Here is a 19340-nt window from a genome sequence, read left to right on the forward strand (position 1 = left end):
TGGAAAGTTGTCCTTGTTCTTTCCAGTGGAAAACATTATGGATCAAATTTGACCAAAATCAAAGGCTGTTCTTTTTTTCTGTTGTTGGAAATGTTGTGTTGACCCTGTCCAGCTTCACTTTAGTCTCCTTTCTGATTAGTCTCTCTGTCATTTTGTGGTTGTGGTGGATTCTAGGTAACCTGTGCCTCCAACTGGAATTTTGTGTCATCCAGGTTTTGTTGTATGGGTTGAATGGGTGGGGGGGCAAATCTCAAACCGATGGAAAACAGCAACCACCCTTCACCTTCTCCGAGAGTCACAAGCCTCTGGTTTGCCTCAGAAGCATGTGCACATACACACACACACACTTTCATACACAGTTGCTGAAAGGAGCTCTGTTGTGGCCCCTGTGTAATGCCAAGCGAGAACAGACAGTGGCCTTTCACCAGTGTTTGACGGGACGCTGAAAAGGTCATCATTACCTTCTGTATCTTGTGTCTGTGCATTTTGAGAGTTGGCGCAGCAGTAAGATTATGTATCTATTGTGGAATTCAGAATCACAACCTTGAAATGCAAACTATTTCATGCATGCTGCAGCTGCGTAAAATAAAACTGATAAGGTTTCAGCTCTGTAAATTGACACGCAGGTTTTTAAGTGTGTGCATGAGAACTTGCATTTTTTTGTAAAATTCAAAAACTTCAGGTAAAATGCAATCTACTTCGCCTGATCTAAGTTTACTGTATACTGAATCTTACATCAGACTATAGAAGATTTCAAAGCTGACGTCAGTGATTAGGAGGCTTTTATAACGGACCGAAATTTTACCTGAATTTAATGTGGAAAAAACACACAGTGCGCACAATTATATCCAACTGATATTCAGACCTAATTAATGATTGTAGTCGGTGGTGAAGTCTACTTTAAGTACTGTCTACTATTGTATGCTTGAGCTTTGTATGTGGGTCAGTCACAGTCCATAAATACTGCTGCTGAAGCCTGGAGAGGACCAGAGTGACCGGCTTTATAACACACACACACACACACACACACACACACACACAGATTGTGAGCTATGTCTGAAAGGACTCCTGGTTATATTACTGATGGAAGCATGGACATGTAATAGTACACCTTCACACATGCAATGAAACATTTTATCAGTGGCCTTGCAGACCTCAGCCCAGCCTTCTCTCAACACTGACACACCGTCCGCCTCATATGAATTGATGCTCTTTTAGTTAGTTAAGTGTGGTTACAGTGTGGATGATGGAATATCTGCTATTAACATCACAGTGACAACAATCTTGGATATGTTTTACTCACAGCCACACACACCTGCCACGAGTCCTATTGACAGTTGTAGACACATGGAGAAAATCTTGTTTTATGAGTTTGAAAGCTTCTGAATGTTGTCCCTGAGGTGAGGTATGCGTGTGGACAGAGGTCAGATTCCTGAGCCCTCTGGCCCTGTGGACCCACACCCGCTGTCAGCCAACCGTTTCACTGATAAAGTCTGACCTGCGCACTAAGATAAAGAACTACACTAGCTCGCTACCACAATGACCAACAGCTCCTGTCAGCAGCTTGCAGATAATACCTTGCTAAATTATTTTGCAAAGAGCCTCAGAATATTGGCAACTTTCTGATTAATTTAGTTTTTGTGTCAACACACTTTAAGGGGTTAATGTTTAACAGTTGCTTTGGGTGAGGATATTGATGTGAAAGGCTTAAAATGTACTCAATTGCAAACTTATGTGAGGAGTGTTGTATTGTGGAGGAATTGCTGTCCTATGTAGATGCTCAGCTAGAAATCAAATAAATGAGCCACGGATCACATCCATACATGCCCTTCTTTTGTAATATAAGCATTCAACCTTGCAAAATGTTCATTGTGAGCTGCATGTTAAAAAGAGCCTGGAAAGACAACAGCTCTGTTGTACACCACCGCAGTGTGGAGACTGAACAAATTCCTCTGGCAGTCTAGACAAACCTGTGGGCTTCTACTGTCATTACTGTAATTTACCAACATTTCTCATCTGTCTGTAAAGTAACACAAGCTTCTGAAGCTACTTGCACGGACAAATGGATGTGTCTTGATAGTTTGACTCTGCATGTTCAAGATTGTAGTAAGAATGCAAGAGACTGAGTTAATACTTGCTCCAGAGAGATACATTATCCTACATGCCTTAACAAATACACAATACTGTAAAGGCATACATCTTATTAAATATAAGATATGCAACACGTACATACACACTCACTGTCTAATGCCAGGTGACATGATGAGCGAGTTGCTTCTGCAAGGGTCAAAGGGCACATTTCTCCAGAGAGCTGAATGATGGGGACTCTGGGAACTGGGCCTTGCTGCACAAACACTCTGACTTTAATAACACAACAGACCATGTTTGCACTGCCACCACTCCAATTTCCCCCTTTTAATAAGGGATTCACTGTCAAAGGGTGGGAAAAAAGTGTTTGTCTGTGTGTGTGCACAAGTGTTTATACATGTCCCTCCCCTGGGTCTTTTGCGAACCCAAGTGGTCCGGGGTTTTTAATTGATTCTGTGCTGGAGGGCTGTGCTGAAACCCCAGTTCAAAGTAATTTAATGGCTACATGGACTTCATTCCTTCTGCACAAGTTTTCTCAGTTGTCTTTGCAGCCTCTCTTTATCTTATGAGAAATTAACCTTGTGAGAATCATTGCCACGACCTCCCAGAAACATTTATTCTTTTTAATTTTAACACAAAGAATAAGCCTCTCGAGCAGCTCAAAGTCTTCTGAAGAACTCAACTGTGAACCAGCTTTGTCCTGTGCGGGAATGTAAATAAAGAACAAAAAGAGCCAATGCTTTTAAAGAGGGCCCATAAAAACATTTCAGACCAGAGCAAAGAGGCAAACAGCCCATTTAGTGGATTAGTCCTATAATGTCTGTTTGACATGGAGCTCCAGACATGCACTGAAATGGCATGAGTTTTACAAAGTCTTAAAAGTGTCTAAATAAAAAGAAATCATTTTTAGCATCTGAATTTTGGTGAATGAGTCACTCTCCTAGATAACAAACACACTTCCATTGAGCCAAGTTTCCAATCCTTCCTTTCTCTGGATTCCTCTCTTGTGATTCAAGTCAGTTCTTTGCACGGGGTCAAACCGATGGTTTGTCATAACCTCAGCACGGCTCCTTTCCAAGCTAAACTGGGAACACGACCTCTAACCTGCACGCCACGCTGTCAAAATCAACACCCTGGGCAGCAGAGGCATGGCTCAGTGGTTCTGACCACGTCTCTACAGTCACAGCGCTCTTCACAGTTCTTGGCAGTTTTGGTTCCTTTTTTTAAAAGACTGCAACAAATGTGGACATGTTTTGCTGGTTTTCAACTGTATTTACACCCGTTTGGAGGCCTGTGTGTAGTTAGTGAGGAATGCCCCAGGCCCAAACGTGGAATAAATCACAAAATGTACTCTCCATAAAGTTTTTTTCTTTCCTCCCCTCCTCCTCCATTCAACACTCCTTCCTCTGTCCTCCTCTTCTTGACCTTATCTTTTTTTTAATCCCAGCTCCTCAGTTGTCCTCTTTCTTTCTGCTTCTTCTCTTTATCTCCCTGCTTTCCTCCTCCTCTTCTTCACCACATTTCTTTTTACATTCACTTGATGCCTGCTTCTTTTGTTTCACATCTTTCTAGCCTCCAAAATGTTTTGTGGTCTGGGAGGCTGCTGGACATTTTTGACAAAAAAGCAAAGTAATCTGACACTGCTGGAAGCAAGAAAAAAACATTCTTTTGTGCCTATAATTGAAAACAGCATCCCAGCAAGTCAAATGACTCACTCCATGCTTTCCCATTTCTAAAATTAATTTTGCTCATCTACACACTCACATTATCCAAACCATCCCATAACTAGATCTGACACAAAGGAAATCCTTGCACGAATAAGAGGGAGGGTTAACGCTTCATCTGATGATGCAGAGAAACTCTCTTAACCCTTTTCCCAAAGTGTTAACACAGAATAACATCACTTGCCATGAGACATTCAGATACCTGATGTTCCGACTGAGTGAGGTCTGTTAAGCCCCTTTGTTGGGGAAATGTCCACCAGCTGCTGAACCACCAGGGTCATACATTTTTCACATGGAGGTCAAGTCTTAACATTAAAGGGTCGTGGTCCAACCGGCAAGTAAACACCTGTTTGGTAGGACGTCATGGAAGAAGTGAGGGCACTGAAAACCCCCCTCGTCTGATTAATGGTCAGTGTTTACAGATGTTTACAACTGGCTCCTCCTGAGGCTTTCACCGCTCTGGTTTTATTCACTGTCAAAACAACAGCGTTTACACAATACACTTCACTCACAGCTTGACAATCTTATATCAACACCTCTTCAACGTGGGCTCTGTAGTTTACTGAAATTCATGACACAGGACTGAAACAGTTTACTACCTCGAGAGAAAGTGATTTATTTTTATTGTTTGGCAGAGCTGGGTTTCCCACAGTAGTGGTCCAGAACTTGGTGTTTGTTTGCCAAGTAGTTTAGAGTGTTTGACACTACTTTGACTTGGGCAAAAAGGCTGTGTATATTCCTGAATGCTGGATAACAATGCCCATGAAGAGTCTTGTTGCGTCTTTCCAGGAAACCCTGCAAGTTAAAATGCAGGATACAAACAGCTCCTCCTCTATTTGTCTGTCTGCCATTCACCCTGTCTCATGGTGGCTTTTGTATTTTTCCACCCACACAAGGAGCTTAGTGTGTGTTTACTATTTGCTACACAAAACAGACAGCTTGTTAATACAATAGATGAGGGGCAGCATTGTTTTTAAAGAAGGAAATAAGGCACCTATTTCAGGAACTGAGCTCAAATGCAGGTATTGAAATTGTTTCTACACATAATGCTGTCAGAAAAACATTAAAGACTGACCTGAGATCAGGTCACAGACTGAGATATGAAGATAAACATAGACGCACAACGTGAAGCCAATGTGAATATGACCAGCAGAGGGCGACGCCACTGGTTTCCAAAAGAGTTTATGGTCTCAATTTCTGGTTTCAATTCTTCTGCAATACAGCAAGATGCTCATTTTGTAAATTATGATCCCATTAAGAGTGAAATAGAAGATAGAGCACAGTATGCATTGGTTGGAGTGTGGTATCGTGGTCAAAACATCAAACTCAAGGCTTCAAAATAGCAGAGCAATGGGTGATGTCACGGTGGGTTGCCACTCGGATTAGCTGCTAGATTTAATGAGACACAACGAAAAAACTTGCACATCATGTTACCACTCAAAATTTTTTTATAAAATTAATAGATCCAAATATTATATACATTATAGATTAATTTTCTGATAATCTATCCATCCAGTCGTTGTTTCAGCCATAAAAAGTTGTCAATCGACCGTTCAGTTGCTTCAGATTAGAAATGAAGGCCGACAGTACAGGTGCAACTGCTATTTGATGGTATTTGAGAACAGAAACTGACTTTATCTGAGTTGTCTGTTGTCCTCATTCACTTTATATTCAATTTGATGGTATTCTGTCTTGGATGAAGCACACGTAGCCTTGCGTGTCGAGTGATCTGTTTATTGCACATGTGACCGGAGAGAAGGTCAAGCAGAGTTAAATAAGCTGACGTGAACGGTGGCAAGCAGAGGATAAAGGAACATGGGTTTTGTGAGGTGAGACAAAGGAGGAGGCAATCTGAAAAAGGGATGAAACCAATGTAACCTTCAAGATAAACGTCAGAGGAGCAGTAAAGGAGTGATTTCAAAGAAAGTTGCATGGGAGAGACAATGGAAGACTACGGGAAGAGGGGGGAAACTGATGATGGGAGAGAATCAGTATGTGGAGGGAGGAAAGGGTGAGGCTGACACAAGCAGATGTATGGGAATGTGGGAGGTGCAAAGGAGAGATGGAGGGCAGTGAGCTGCACCAGTTTGCTGACTAACTGTTGGAACAGGATGGGGAAGTGGTGAAGGAGGGAGACCAGGAGAGCTGCTTCCATAGGTGGGACTCTGACACACATACATACACAATGGAGCACATTATTATAAAAGTTACTCTTCATGCTGAATATTGAGTTTCCACAGCCGTGTTATTCTTCACTGATTTTCTCCCATTAATCACGGCACTGTCAGTTTGACGTGCATGGAGCTCCTACCAGCAGTGGTGCCTTTCCCCCGATGATTTAATTCCCCGAGTGATACAAGTGAACCATCTAGTTGCGTGGACTTCTCTGTGTGACTGGCCAAGTGTTGTTGGGGGAGATTTGTGTCTGAGCTGGAATCCAATAGCTATTAAACACTTGGCAGTCAGTCCAAGCTGCTGGTTATGTGTGTGTTCATGTTGCACGAGCTTTTTGTACCTACAGGTCGGCTATGTGATCACAAAGAGGAAAGGCTGAGTGGGTGCGAGGCCACTGTGAATGCATGAGCATGTACTCTGTGTGTGTGTGTGTGTATGTGTGTTGAGCGTGTGTGTGTGTTTATGTGCGAGTGGATCAGGTTTCAGCCTCAGCCGTCTCTCTCTCTCTTTTCCACCCTTGACATTAACAAGACAGTAACACTGCTCTGTGCGAGCGAGGGAAAGTGGGGCCTTCTGAGGGGTATTCTCTACTTCATCCACTGGACATAGAGACGTAGACATAAACAGTGTAAATTCTTCACCTGCACTCACTTAAGACACTGTAACTGAACATAGTAAAACAACAGAGACCATGTTAAAAGTTGAATCTTTAGCTTATGATTGGACACACATCCGTGGGAATTCCACAGAAGGACATTGAGCATATCATTAGCAAAACAAACTGCAGGGATAACCTCCTGCCAAGTGAAAAGTATTTTAATACTACAGAGTGTATTTGAGTTTTCTGTTGAGTCAAGAGTCTGCCTTGGCATGAGACCAGCCGTCTCCTGGGTTTAAAAGTCATGGCCTGTGTGGTGATTATAGAGCAGGCTGTAACAACCAAACATATCTATCAGCACTTTGGTGCCAGTTCTCCAGCAGGTACTTCCAAATGATTGAAAAGCAGGGATTTCCCAAGGTTTTAATTATGCGTGTTCTGATTTTCATCACGTGAATTAATTTTGATGTAGTTGTGTTTTGCAATAACTCCTTAAAAAAGTGACGTCTAAGGAACTGTGGGTGTTTTGATATAGCTCCCAGCTCTGCTCCTCCCCGCTCAAAGTCCTTGGTTTTCACATTTTCACCCCCGTTAATCAGAATCCACAGAGAATAAGTGGACACATTGGCGACATGCGACAGATGCAAAACTAAAATAATAAGAATACACTTAACATAAAAAAGAGGTGCCAGACACATAGACAATTGCGACAAAGATGTCAACTAAGACATTGAGAATCGAGAGCTTTAGGTGATGAGGGCCGATGGTGGTGTGCAGTAACAAAAACATGGGATTTCCACAACGGAAGTCATCTCCTCAGACGCCAGTCCTCGCCCAGACATTTTTATGTTGTTGTGAACGTGTCTGACCGGCATAGTCTCTTGCATACTTAAGATGCAAGAAGCAAATTCCGGTCCACATCCAGAGTTCATGTCTGAAAATGAGTATTCCTCAGACACTTCCCTCTAACCCTGTATTTGTCTTCTTCCATTAAACCAGGGCCAGAGGTGATTTCCAGCTACAGTGGCACGACCATGTCTGAGGCAGTTATGCCCGATGCTGTGGTGTCCCCAGCGGTGGGTGGCCTGTACGGGGAGAAGGTCGGTGGCCCTGTGGTGGACTTCAGTTACGTGGGTATTGACGCCATTCTGGAGCAGATGAGGAGGAAGGCCATGAAGCAGGGTTTTGAGCTCAACATTATGGTTGTGGGTAAGTTGTTTTAATATAAAGGGGCTGTTGGGCCCTGGCGGAGGTTTGCACTCCACTTAATTACACTTAACACCTAAGTGCTGTGAGTGCTGTCTATTTATCAGCTCCCTGTCATCAAGTGCAGCCTACATTTGAATTGTGTTAGTCTCAAAAAAGACCTCAAGGCCAACTGTCATTCAGGTACATATGCTGGTTTCTCTCTAATCAGGTTTTGTGAGAAAACTGATGCCTCAAACACATTTTAATTAGCTGCCAAACACAGTAATTAAACTTGCTTTGTGGTTGAGCCCTCATCACTGTGATCAGACACCTTTTAAACCGGAGCTAATTACACACATACACACTCAGGCCTCCATAGTTGACGGGCCACTATAAAACCACCACCTCTCTTATGTCTACACTTGGTGACGTTGGGCCTGTCGGTCTGTGTTTCATCCTCAAATAAAAAAGTTTGTTTAAGAAACAGCCTCAGGGTTGTGGAGCCATTTTTTCATTCAGTTGAAATTATTTTCAACCACTTAAAAAAGGACAACAGTGCAAGTTGAGTGTTTTAGATATTGGTTTTGTATTCATAAATTGCAGTTGCATGATCCTTAACACTGAAGCTTACAGAGCAGGTGAAGTCATTTTTTTATATTTTATTCAAAAGAATTAGGTGTTAATGTGTTTGCATGTAGCGCCACTGACTGCCTGTAACTTTGACTGTGTTTGAATGGGCTTCTACAAAATTCATTTCTCGATGTTGACTCAACCTGAAGCTGAACTGTGCAGTCGCTGCCCACTGGGCCCCTGCAGTCTCCTCCTCATTAACCTGTGGTGGTGACCGTGTGGCGTGCAGTGGCAGGAGATGCATCCATACATATATTTGCACAATGGACTTCTGCCATGAAGTTTCACTGTCTCTTATCCACTGATCATCTGGTTGATCTGAAAATGGCCAAATAAAGATTAAAAGAAAATAAAACTTATCTGATTTGTAATATTTTCATGTTTTTTATCCTTTTGGTTTTATTTTTATAAGCTTGTCATGTTTTATTTTCTGTATTTCTCTGGACTGTGAGGTGCCTACAGTACAAGCAGCCACTATAGAGATTTTTTTTATCTTTCTCTGTGTGTCTCACTGTCTCTCGTTTTTTTTTTGCTTACAGGACAGAGTGGCCTGGGAAAGTCTACTCTAATGAACACGCTGTTCAAGTCGAAAGTCAGCCGTAAGTCTGTGCTGGCTACAGCCCAGGAGAAGATCCCCAAAACAATCGAAATTAAGTCCATCAGTCACGGTACGTCCCTCCTTCACCCCTTGATTCTTCTCTCTGTTCTTTTATTTGGTCTGTTTTTGTGTTTGTCTGTGTCTGAACGTCTATCTGCCAAAATATACCAATAATCTCTCACTTTGTTTTTCTTTCCTTCTCTTCTGTATTTACTGTTTCCCTTTATCATGTCACATAGTGTTTGTCAAGTCACTCTAGTAAACATTTGTCTTGTACTTTTATACATCTACTTTTCTTACTTTGCTTATTTACATCCATATGTCTTAAATGACGCCAGTTCTGCTCCAACTACATTTTAATGTTTTCATAACCTTGAAAAAGTAATAGTTTTAAAGCTAGCAGCTGTATTTTCCCTCTATCACATTAATTATCAACAATTCTATCAAGTTTCTGTGTGTTTCAGGTGACATTTAGTGCCATTATATGATCACATTATCTCCGACACCAGGTTCAGTAGTTGTAGTTTACAGGGTGTAAATGTAATCATAGGTGTACAGTGCTCTACTGCTCTACTGACCTTGTGTTTTCATTTGTGTGCAGACATTGAGGAGAAGGGAGTGAGAATGAAGTTGACGGTCATTGACACTCCAGGGTTCGGCGACCAGATCAACAATGAGAACTGGTACCTAACTACTCTGTCATCACTGCATTAACTATATGAACCCTGTGAGTTGATATGTGTCTCACCACATGTTCCACCCTTTCCCCTTTCTCTTCCTGTCATCTTTTCCTTTTCCTCATCTCTGTTGTTTTATATCCTCATATTCTTCCTCCTACCTCTGTGTGTCTCATTCTGCGCGCTCCTCCTTCCTCCCATCTCTCTACCTCAATGCTGCTTTCTCCTTTTTCCTCTTTTATCTCTCATTCTGTTCCTCTACCTCCCTCATCACTCCCTCCATACATACCTGCTGTGCTCCAGCTGGCAGCCTATCATGAAGTTCATTAACGACCAGTATGAGGCGTACCTGCAGGAGGAGATCAACATCAATAGGAAGAAAAGGATCCCAGACTCCAGAGTTCACTGCTGCATATACTTCATCCCCCCGACCGGACACTGGTAAGAACATGTGCACACATGGTTAAATATGGTGCAAAAAGGAAAACACACAGAGATAAGACAGCTTGAATATTAATACTACCTTGTTTGTCAGCCACTAAACACAACAACACTTTAAAAGATGTCGCTGCTGCCCTCAGTCGCACTCAGGTGAGAAATGAGGTGTGAGAAAAGTTCAACATTTTGAGGAATGAACTTCACTTTCTTGCTGAAGGTTATTGTAGATGAGAGGATTTCGCATCACGATTGGAAACAGAAATGGGAGAAGCAGTCAGTCCAGTTTTTGCTCTAAGGTACTTTAGTTAGCTGCTGGCTGTAGATTCATGTTGTGCATTCAGACATGTTGGTGATGGCTGATGCTCAACAGGAAAGTGAGAAAGTGTATTTTCCAAAACTTGAATAACTGTCAGGTCATAAAGTAACGAGGATTAAAATGACCTTATTATCTCCACCAAGGAAGTTATGTCCTTACCCCAGTCTGTTGGTTTGCAAGCAGGATTACGCCAAAACAACTGAGCCCATTTCAATTAAACTTTGCTAAGGGGTGGGGCATGAACTGAGGTAGAATGCTTTATATTTTGGTGCTCATCCAGATCTGGGAGTTAATCCAGGAACTTTTTTATTACCTTTAACATTAAAAAAAACATCGGAAAGATTTTAACATTTTTGATAAAGAAGTCAGGCATGTTTAGGAAACTGATATTTATGAGTTTGTGCAATTTGGTGCTAATCCAAATAAAAATCTGACAGCATTCCATGAACCAGAAACTTCTGTTGTCACTGTGTGTTGTTCATGTGCTAAAAGGTCATTTACATTGATACAGATTTCCTGTTTATTCTGAAGCTTTTCAACGTGAAGCAGCTTGGAAAATCTTTGTTAACCCTTATATTGAACACAAACATGTCCCCGAACATTTCCACACCAGTGCACCGCAACACACACACACACACACACACACACACACACACACACACACACACACACACACACACACACACACACACACACACACACAGGCCACTCTCGCCAGGCCCTGAAGCAGCACACAGTCCCAAGTTTCTTTCCCTGGATCTCTTACAGACACACACATCTGTGTTTGATTGAACTGAATAAACTGTCCTCTCTCTCTGCTTGTTCAGGCCCGCACTGTTCTGAGCTGGGGGGGGGGATTGGCTGGGGAATACTAGCAGGAGAAATTAGGGGGTGGGTTCTTAGATTCATAGGTTCACCGTGCATTTTAGAGCTTTTGCATTTGTGTAACTTTAGTGCAGTGGCAGATCTTGGGAAAATGTTGAAAGCAGCTGTGGATTTTCAGTCTCACAGTTGATCACAATTCAAGTGCTGCGCCTCTATTTAATTTTTGTGTCATGGTCTGTCTTTGCTTTGGCAGGGGGCTGGTGTGAAATGGCCCCCTGTCTCTGTGCCCCATCAGCCACGTTTCATGTTGATCCAACACTGCAGATGTCACATGGCCTGGCCAGCAGCTGCTCAGGGTTTGCCTTTAAGAGCCTAATGGGACAGAGGCAGGAAGGACGAGAGAGACACAGAGTCTGTGTGGGTGTCTGGGTGTGCGCAATCAATTGTTGCACTTTTGTCCTTTTGAATGGCTCCTGCATGAGTGCACAAGGCCCTCCTTGTTGACAATGACCGATCTTTGTTGAACTGTATGTTATTCAGCTGCTCTGTCTACAGGCCCATGCTTTCATTAAACTTTGGAAAAAGTCCTCAAACCATCCGCGTGTCTTTTCAGTCTCGTCATGGGGCTGATCAAACACAGTGTACAGTGTAATTAGGTCGTAAATTGAAGGTGTAAAGTTGGAACTATAAATACTGTATCTGACAGTTCCATGTGGGAGATGTTAGGAACATCTGCCCTCTGGTGGAGGAGTTTTGTGTCACAATTTCATGATCTCGTCTCTGCATCTAAAGTGTGCTTTCCCTCTTTCTCTCAAGTCTGCGGCCTCTTGATGTAGAATTCATGAGACGTCTCAGTAAAGTGGTCAACATTGTCCCAGTCATTGCCAAGGCAGATACTCTCACCCTGGAGGAGAGGGACTTCTTCAAGAAGAAGGTAACATCTGTCTGTCTTTATCATCAAACATCCCCTTTTTTGCTCAAAGTCCATTTTTGCATTTTGTCATGTTTGTAGTTGGATATAGGACAGTTGCAAAACATGGACACGTTACAGCAAGAGCATCTCTCTCTCTCCCACTCTTATCCTTTGCTTTCTGCACTTCCTCTGCAGAGTAAATAAAGCTGCAGCCTTTCATTTGTTTTTACTGGCATTGTATTCACGATTTCCCCTTGACTCATTAGTTGTGAGGTGGCTAAACTCCCCTAGGTTTATATGTGTGTGCGTGCATGCACAGGTTTATGCAGAGGTACCGATTCTGTGAGGTTTTCTGTTTTGTTTGTGTAGAGACAGTGATTAACTACTAAGCCCAAACTTTTGGAATAGATTAGTCAGAAGATTAGTGTTAATACCGCCCTAATCTGTGCATTAGCCAGTTTTAGGTACATTTGTTTGAATTCTCTAAAGACTGCTTTAACCATGTCTGCCTCATTATTCTTTCAATTAAATGCCTTCATTTGAATCCTTTCAGAACTGTTGGTTAAACGTTTGTTCTCTGCTTATGTTTGAACACGCTCTCAACAGATCAGGGAAGAGCTACGAGCCAACGGGATTGATGTTTACCCTCAGAAGGAATTTGACGAGGATGCAGAGGACAGAATGATCAACGAGAAGATCAGGGTGAGGATATAATTTTATTCAGTCCCCCTTATTGAGGCTTAGACATCACCGTCAACCGAAATCCATTACCTGCCATGGTTAATATACTTAAAGTGAATTATATCTGACTCAGTTGTCTGTTGTCCTTTAACCTTGGAGCAGGAGATGATCCCATTTGCTGTGGTGGGCAGTGACCAGGAGTACCAGGTCAATGGCAGGAGGCTGCTGGGGAGGAAGACCAAGTGGGGAACCATTGAAGGTACAGCTCGCTACTCTCTCCCCTTCCTTCATCGTCTTTCACTGCCTGTTTACCCAGTTTTTTAACTTTGCACTAAATTTGGTGTGAATATTACTTGGCTGTGTATCTCTTCAGGTTATTAACTTTTGGAGCTGATTGGTCAAAGGTCATTGTCAACAAAAATGTGGTCAGAAAAATACAGTTTGCAAGATATCTCTGAAAATGGCATCATAATCAATAAAATTAGAGATGCAATCTACAGCTTATTTACATTAACCAATCATTTGTTGTCACGTGATGTTGGTTATGTCATGATGAAATGGGGTTACTGCAGTATGAACACTGCACTGCATACCTCAGCCTACAGTCCCCTTATGAAACCAGTATTTTTAGGCATCTAGACCAAATTGAACACACTTATAAGTTTCAGTCTAAACATTATTTTCATCAAAAATGCAAAAATGCTCCTAAATTGAATTGGTTCTTCTGGGTTATGTCCCATCAGTCCACAAAATGTCATGAAAATCTGTTAAGAAGTTTTTGCTTAATCCTGCTGACGAATAAAGGACAAAAACTTGGGATTGGGATACACAGGGTACGCAGCGCCCCTCCACATCTTTTTATCCTTTCACTGAAATGTATTTTGAGACTCTTTGAGGGCAGAGTCTTTTATTATGCACACAACTTAGCTGGAAGTGGTTTGGTTTAGAAGACACAAGATGGATAAAGACCTCACTGAGCTCGACAGTCATTAGAACAATGCTTCATTCAGTGTCCAGACTGGTGAGGCTGCTTCAGGCCTCCGGCAGACACAGTCTGTCTGAAGAGGCCTGATTTGTTAGTTTGACCCCCCCCCCCCATGCACGCAAAGAGATGGAAGATGCTCACATGAAAAGTCAAATATGTTGTAAAGAGAAAACGTTTGTTTTTTACTGCATCTAGTATTCAGTAAATAAATAGTTGTCTGTGTGAGCTGTTACTTTTTTGTTTATTCGACTTTATTTTTGAAAGTCATTTCATCATTTGGCCAGCGTTGTGCTTTAACATCCATTTTTACTGCAGGAGTGTTCATTTAATAATTAATTATGTTATCCACTCCAAACCGACGCCGCCACCCCTCTATCAAGTGTTTCATAACGGAGGTTTCATTTCCAGACACACAAACACATATTTGTGTTGTTTTGTTTTACCTCTTCTGACTCAGAGTAGAAGAAGTCATCAACAGTGAAGTGAGTGAGGGTTTCTCAATGTTGAGTTGTCAGTTTGGACCACTCACTGACTCCACCTGGTGGACTGTTCAGGAAACTCCAGTAACCAGCTGTGTTGTTTTGATCCCTTTTTAACCAGTTGAGCCAGTTGTTGTTTATTGAACTCGATTATAATTATTTAATAACTCATAACCTCTCTCTGTTTCTCTCTCTCTCTCTCTCTCTCTCAGTTGAGAACATAGCCCACTGTGAGTTTGCCTATTTACGGGATCTCCTCATCAGGTGAGTGAACTTTTTGTTGTAAATTCTGCCTTTTGTTTCCTGTGTCAGTGTGTGTTCACTCATTTTTCACCAGGCAAATGTGAAAACATTCCATGAGCCTTTCCCACACACCCGTATCTGTGTTTGCACCAATATGAAACCTTTTAATTTAGCAGAAAAGACATTATAAAGATTTGATATATTTGGTTGTATTTATGTTTTCCTTACGTAACAATGTGGAAACACATTTGTTAAGTGAAAGGAGATTTTAAATATTGTAAAAAGCAAAGGTTTTCCCATCTTATCTACTGGTTCCTCATGTGTCTGTGCTTTTCAGGACCCATATGCAGAACATTAAGGACATCACCAGCAGCATCCACTATGAAATGTACCGCGTGAGGCGCCTCAATGAGAACAACTCAGTGACGGCTCACGCCAACGGTATCCCAGAGCATCATCTTGCCGCCCATGAGATGTAGACGCCACCTGCCGAGCCGCTGTTGACCTCAGCTGTGTGTAACTCACCTGCTATGAGACTTTAACCTTCATTGACAGCCTCCCCCCTCCATGCCAGCCCCCATCTCACAGGTGGGACAGAAACTTAAAAGCTCGCCAGAGGGACCTTTTTTCCAACATTTTTGGCGGCTTAATGGACAGTTCACATCAGTTTATTGCCCCTATAGCAAACACTACCCCTTCACGATCGCTGACGGAGAGTGAGGAGAAGTTTGATTCTTCACGATTCGCTGCAGCTTGACTTTTTTTTAACCTGCTTCCAGATTTCAGCTATCCTCGGCGGTTTGTACTTGTGGTGCCAAAGTTTCAGCATCTGCCAAACAGGACGGACTGACACGATGCAATATGAGTCAGACAGCTTCACCTTTATCAGTAACATGTTAACCTTGTCCACTTTCACCTATTTTTCAAGTTTGATTGTTTTTAGCAGCGTTTGTAAGAATTGATGCCGTAACAGAAGTTTTCTGTTGTCGTTGACGTTCTGACTTTGATTATTGCACTTGATCACTACATTGTGTGTTGATATGTTGGTGAGTGGCTGTGCAGCACTTTGCCAACATGTGACACACACACACACACACACACACACTCATACACACACACTCATTCAGCTCCCACCCAATAGTTAAACAGAAAGGTCGTAAAATAGCACATCATATGTTTGAGTTTCTTTTTTTTTTTTTTTTTTTGTCACAAGATGTGTTTTGCTTTATCTGTTTTGTTATACGTTTGTGTCCATGTTAAATATGGATGTCAGGTCCTGGACATCTTTTTAAATTCCTGGTGATACATTTCCTTGTTTATTAATAGAAATATCTTAAGAGTGATTAAGATGGATAAGTATTTATGCACGAGATGAAATGTGAACATATGCCATGAGTTGTGGTACACTTATTCAGACTATTCAAACAAACACACAGACTCATACTTTACCTGTGTTTGGGCCCATCGTAGTGCCTTATTTATTGGAGGGTGTTTGCTCGCATGTTGACTGAAACTGGAAAGAGAGCAGGTTTGTTGTTGCCAAGTTAACTTTTTCATTTTCAATTACAGTCGACACTTTTCAGTCCTTTCCCCTCGTTTATCCAGCGGGAAACCGACCCACTTCTTCTGTTTTCCATAATATACCAAGGATCTTTGTCTGTTTGAAGCATATGTTATTCTCTAAGCTGTCACTGTCATGCTTTGTCCTGTATATTCTTCTGTGTTCTGATTCGTTTTTTTACTTGTATTATTAACAAAAATGTCCTTTTATCTTATTTTAAAGAAATAAAGATTAAAGTTGTAAATATTTACTTTATTAGATTTTTCTACAATCAGTTTCCTGTATTTCTGAACATTTTTTCTTTTAAAGATAATATCTTTTTTTGTCCACATTGAGAACATGAACAAACCACTGTTAATGTCATCAACTCATATGCTCAGAATAATATTTGAGATCATTTTCTACTACACTGGATCCCATGGTGGAGCTCTTTAAGTGTCCTGCCATTAAGCTTTTCCTTGATTAGCTTCTAAAATCAATATGGCTGCCTGCTAGGTCAGTGGATGGCTGATTAGCACTAATTACTTGAATACCCGAGTGCCTGTTTTCTTCCTCAGTAAGTGAGATGGGAGGAGATGATAAGTCCTGAGCTCCAGTCAAATCCTCGGATCAGCGTAAGGAGGAGCAGACGTCGGCGTCCTGAGGTGCTGGATCAGCAGAACGCAGAGAAAACCAACTGGTGCCAAGTAAAAAACAGCTACAGTTTTATTTCATGTCTGAATTTCACGTTTATCAAAAATCGCAGACATCGGCCAGTAATGTGAGAAATCACTGACGTCATTAGATTTAGTCTCTCAATCATGCATAGAGGGCTTGAATGGTAAAAAACGATAACTAAATGATGCAAAATGCTCCAGTCTATTTAAGATGATACTGTAGTATGGCTTCAATTATTACCTCAGTTGTTTTCACCTCCGTCTGTTTATTTGTTGTAAGAAAGTTCACTACGAAACAATTAAATATTGATGCCGATCAAGGGGTGGATCCAGGAACATTCCTTTTTGGGGGGGGGCATTCTTGCCCGTGTTTCATGTGAGCAGTTTGCAGATCATTTCTCTGGGCAGGTGTCGGATCCCAATACGATACAATGTGGTGATGAAGTGGTTGATCAGCATTGGCAGCAGAACCCCTGACCCTCTAGTTTCTTACATAAATGTCACAAACCACCCTGATATTTTTATGTTAAACAAAAAAAGAGACCGAATGCTATTTGTATGTGGTGATTGATGATCTGTTCATTTTTATCATTTCAATTATCATCATGCAGAGCACTTTAAAATGGCGTCTCGCTGACTCCTCAAAATGGCGTCTCCCACGCCCCACTTTCAGATGTGACACCCATGGCCCTGACCCTCTAGCAAATCCTTTACTCAGGAGAGTTGAGACCCCCCACATTCTCTTACACTTTTATTCCGCAGCTCCCTCCATCTCCTCCAGGCAACAACTGGGAGAGAAGCAGCTGCATCTTTCTGTCCGTTGCTCGTCCCCTCCCTGCACCCCGCCCAGCCGCCTTCTCGTTGGCAGCCGCCCAACGCTCCTCCGTCTGCCTTTATGACACTCATTAATGACTTGTGCTCTTTCTGGATACTGATGAAGTCGGGCAACAAAGACAGAGAAAGGACCTGTGTTCGATCGGCGCAGCGTTTGTTTATAGGCACTGTGAGTTTTAGTCAAATGTTCAGTGTTTTACATTTTGCAGATTGTGTTGATCGGCCTGCAAGAATTCAAACACCAGCATACACACCTTAACAAGTTTTGTTTGTAGAGGTCAGACAACTGAGGCATTATGGGATGTGGGATTAATAGGTACGGACATGCTCATTGGTCAGGCCCGGCACGAAGTGATGGATAAGATCTATCCGGGCAGAGCGAGCCCTCAACAGGAAGCTTTCTGATGGATGCTCATCCTAGTTAATGTGTTGCTGCATGAATATGCAAGAGGTGGTTAAAGCATCATCTTCATATTTAGCAAAGCCAGTTGTAAAATGTAAACTTCTTGACACTATGGAAAGTGCACGTGAGTCATGGTAGGTGTTGGCTGACGAATGCATTTCACCTTGTAGCTACGTCTCGTTATCGAGTCCATCCTGTGCCTCCGATTAACATCTGTTTGTAAGATGAGTGAAAACTATGCATTGTGTTATTTTCCCCTTTATTTAATAAGTGACTCGCTTTGTTTGGGGTGTGTTGTTTCTGTGCTCATGCATAATTGTGTGTGTACGTTTCTACTTTGTTTACTCCCCCATCTCTCGGCGTGAGCTGTTGTCTCCCCTCCCACATCTGCTGTTTCTCCTCTCCTTTGTTGGCGGACACCTCAACTTCTGATCCTCCATTCTATCCTTCCTCCTTATTCCTCTGTCATTTTGCAGCCCCGCGCTTGGCTCTGTGCCAGGCTCTCAGACATGTTAGGGGAGGGGGAGGAGGTGCCAGCCACATGCAAATGATCCAACTTTATGCAAATCAGACCCGCTGTTAATTAAAAGTCAGCTGCAAATTCAATTAGCAGACGGAGGAAATGGGGTTTGCTCCTCACACTGATGTGATGTGCAGGTTTCGAAAGACAACATTCCCCAAAAACAGTGTGGGGGGGGGGGATGATTTGAAAAACAAGGAAATTGTGTCTTTGGGGGTTCGAGAGATGTAAAATGTTCTATTCAAGGTTTAACTGGTCACAGAAAGAAACTCCTCAAGCTGTTTGAAGTCACTCGTGGTAGAATAAGAATGTAGGAGTGCTCCGTGAACAACACTGCTGAGCTGGTTGACACTCAGAGAAAGATCCAGACAGAGAAGGAGAGAGGTGCGACTGAGAGGGAGAGCAGCTCCTGCCTCTGGCTAATTACTGTGAGTACTGAAACTAGTCACAGATGTATGTCAGCCATAATTCTGCTCTTACAGAAACGAACGTGAGCGAGCGAGTTGACCGTGACCGCCTGTATGTGTGTGTTTGTAACTGTGCATGCTTACACGTTGAATATGTAACGCTTGCCTGCCTAGAATCTGTGAGCCTCTTTTTCTGGTTGTGGTCTTTGTCTCGTCTGCTGCGCTCCACCTAGTGGACACTGTAATCTGAGGGGGTTTGTATCATGAGGAGTTTCTGTCGCAGTCGGAGCAACTCATTTAAGATTTTAGTGTCTCGGTCAAGTCACCAAACTGGACGACGATGAATGAAATATAATTCATCTGCATATGTTCATGTTGCACATTGAACAGTTTTCACTTTC

The 19340-nt window shown here is 42.2% G+C and overlaps 1 protein-coding gene across 9 annotated transcripts in view; it reads left to right on the forward strand.

The window, feature by feature from the left end:
- The window catches only part of septin9a (septin 9a), a 62940-nt gene extending 46571 nt beyond the window's left edge, over nucleotides 1–16369 (forward strand). For all 9 annotated transcript variants that reach the window (XM_020102899.2, XM_020102898.2, XM_069525697.1 and 6 more), the window contains 9 exons: nucleotides 7585–7794; nucleotides 8943–9071; nucleotides 9603–9684; nucleotides 9982–10119; nucleotides 12074–12191; nucleotides 12777–12872; nucleotides 13014–13110; nucleotides 14528–14579; nucleotides 14896–16369. In XM_020102899.2, coding sequence (XP_019958458.2) covers nucleotides 7585–7794; nucleotides 8943–9071; nucleotides 9603–9684; nucleotides 9982–10119; nucleotides 12074–12191; nucleotides 12777–12872; nucleotides 13014–13110; nucleotides 14528–14579; nucleotides 14896–15037 — 1064 coding nt within the window. In that variant the 3' untranslated portion in view covers nucleotides 15038–16369. The remainder of the gene's footprint in view (nucleotides 1–7584; nucleotides 7795–8942; nucleotides 9072–9602; nucleotides 9685–9981; nucleotides 10120–12073; nucleotides 12192–12776; nucleotides 12873–13013; nucleotides 13111–14527; nucleotides 14580–14895) is intronic.
- Nucleotides 16370–19340: the final 2971 nt, after the last annotated feature.

Source organism: Paralichthys olivaceus, chromosome 5 (assembly GCF_024713975.1).
Source record: "Paralichthys olivaceus isolate ysfri-2021 chromosome 5, ASM2471397v2, whole genome shotgun sequence".
Lineage (NCBI taxonomy): Eukaryota > Metazoa > Chordata > Actinopteri > Pleuronectiformes > Paralichthyidae > Paralichthys > Paralichthys olivaceus.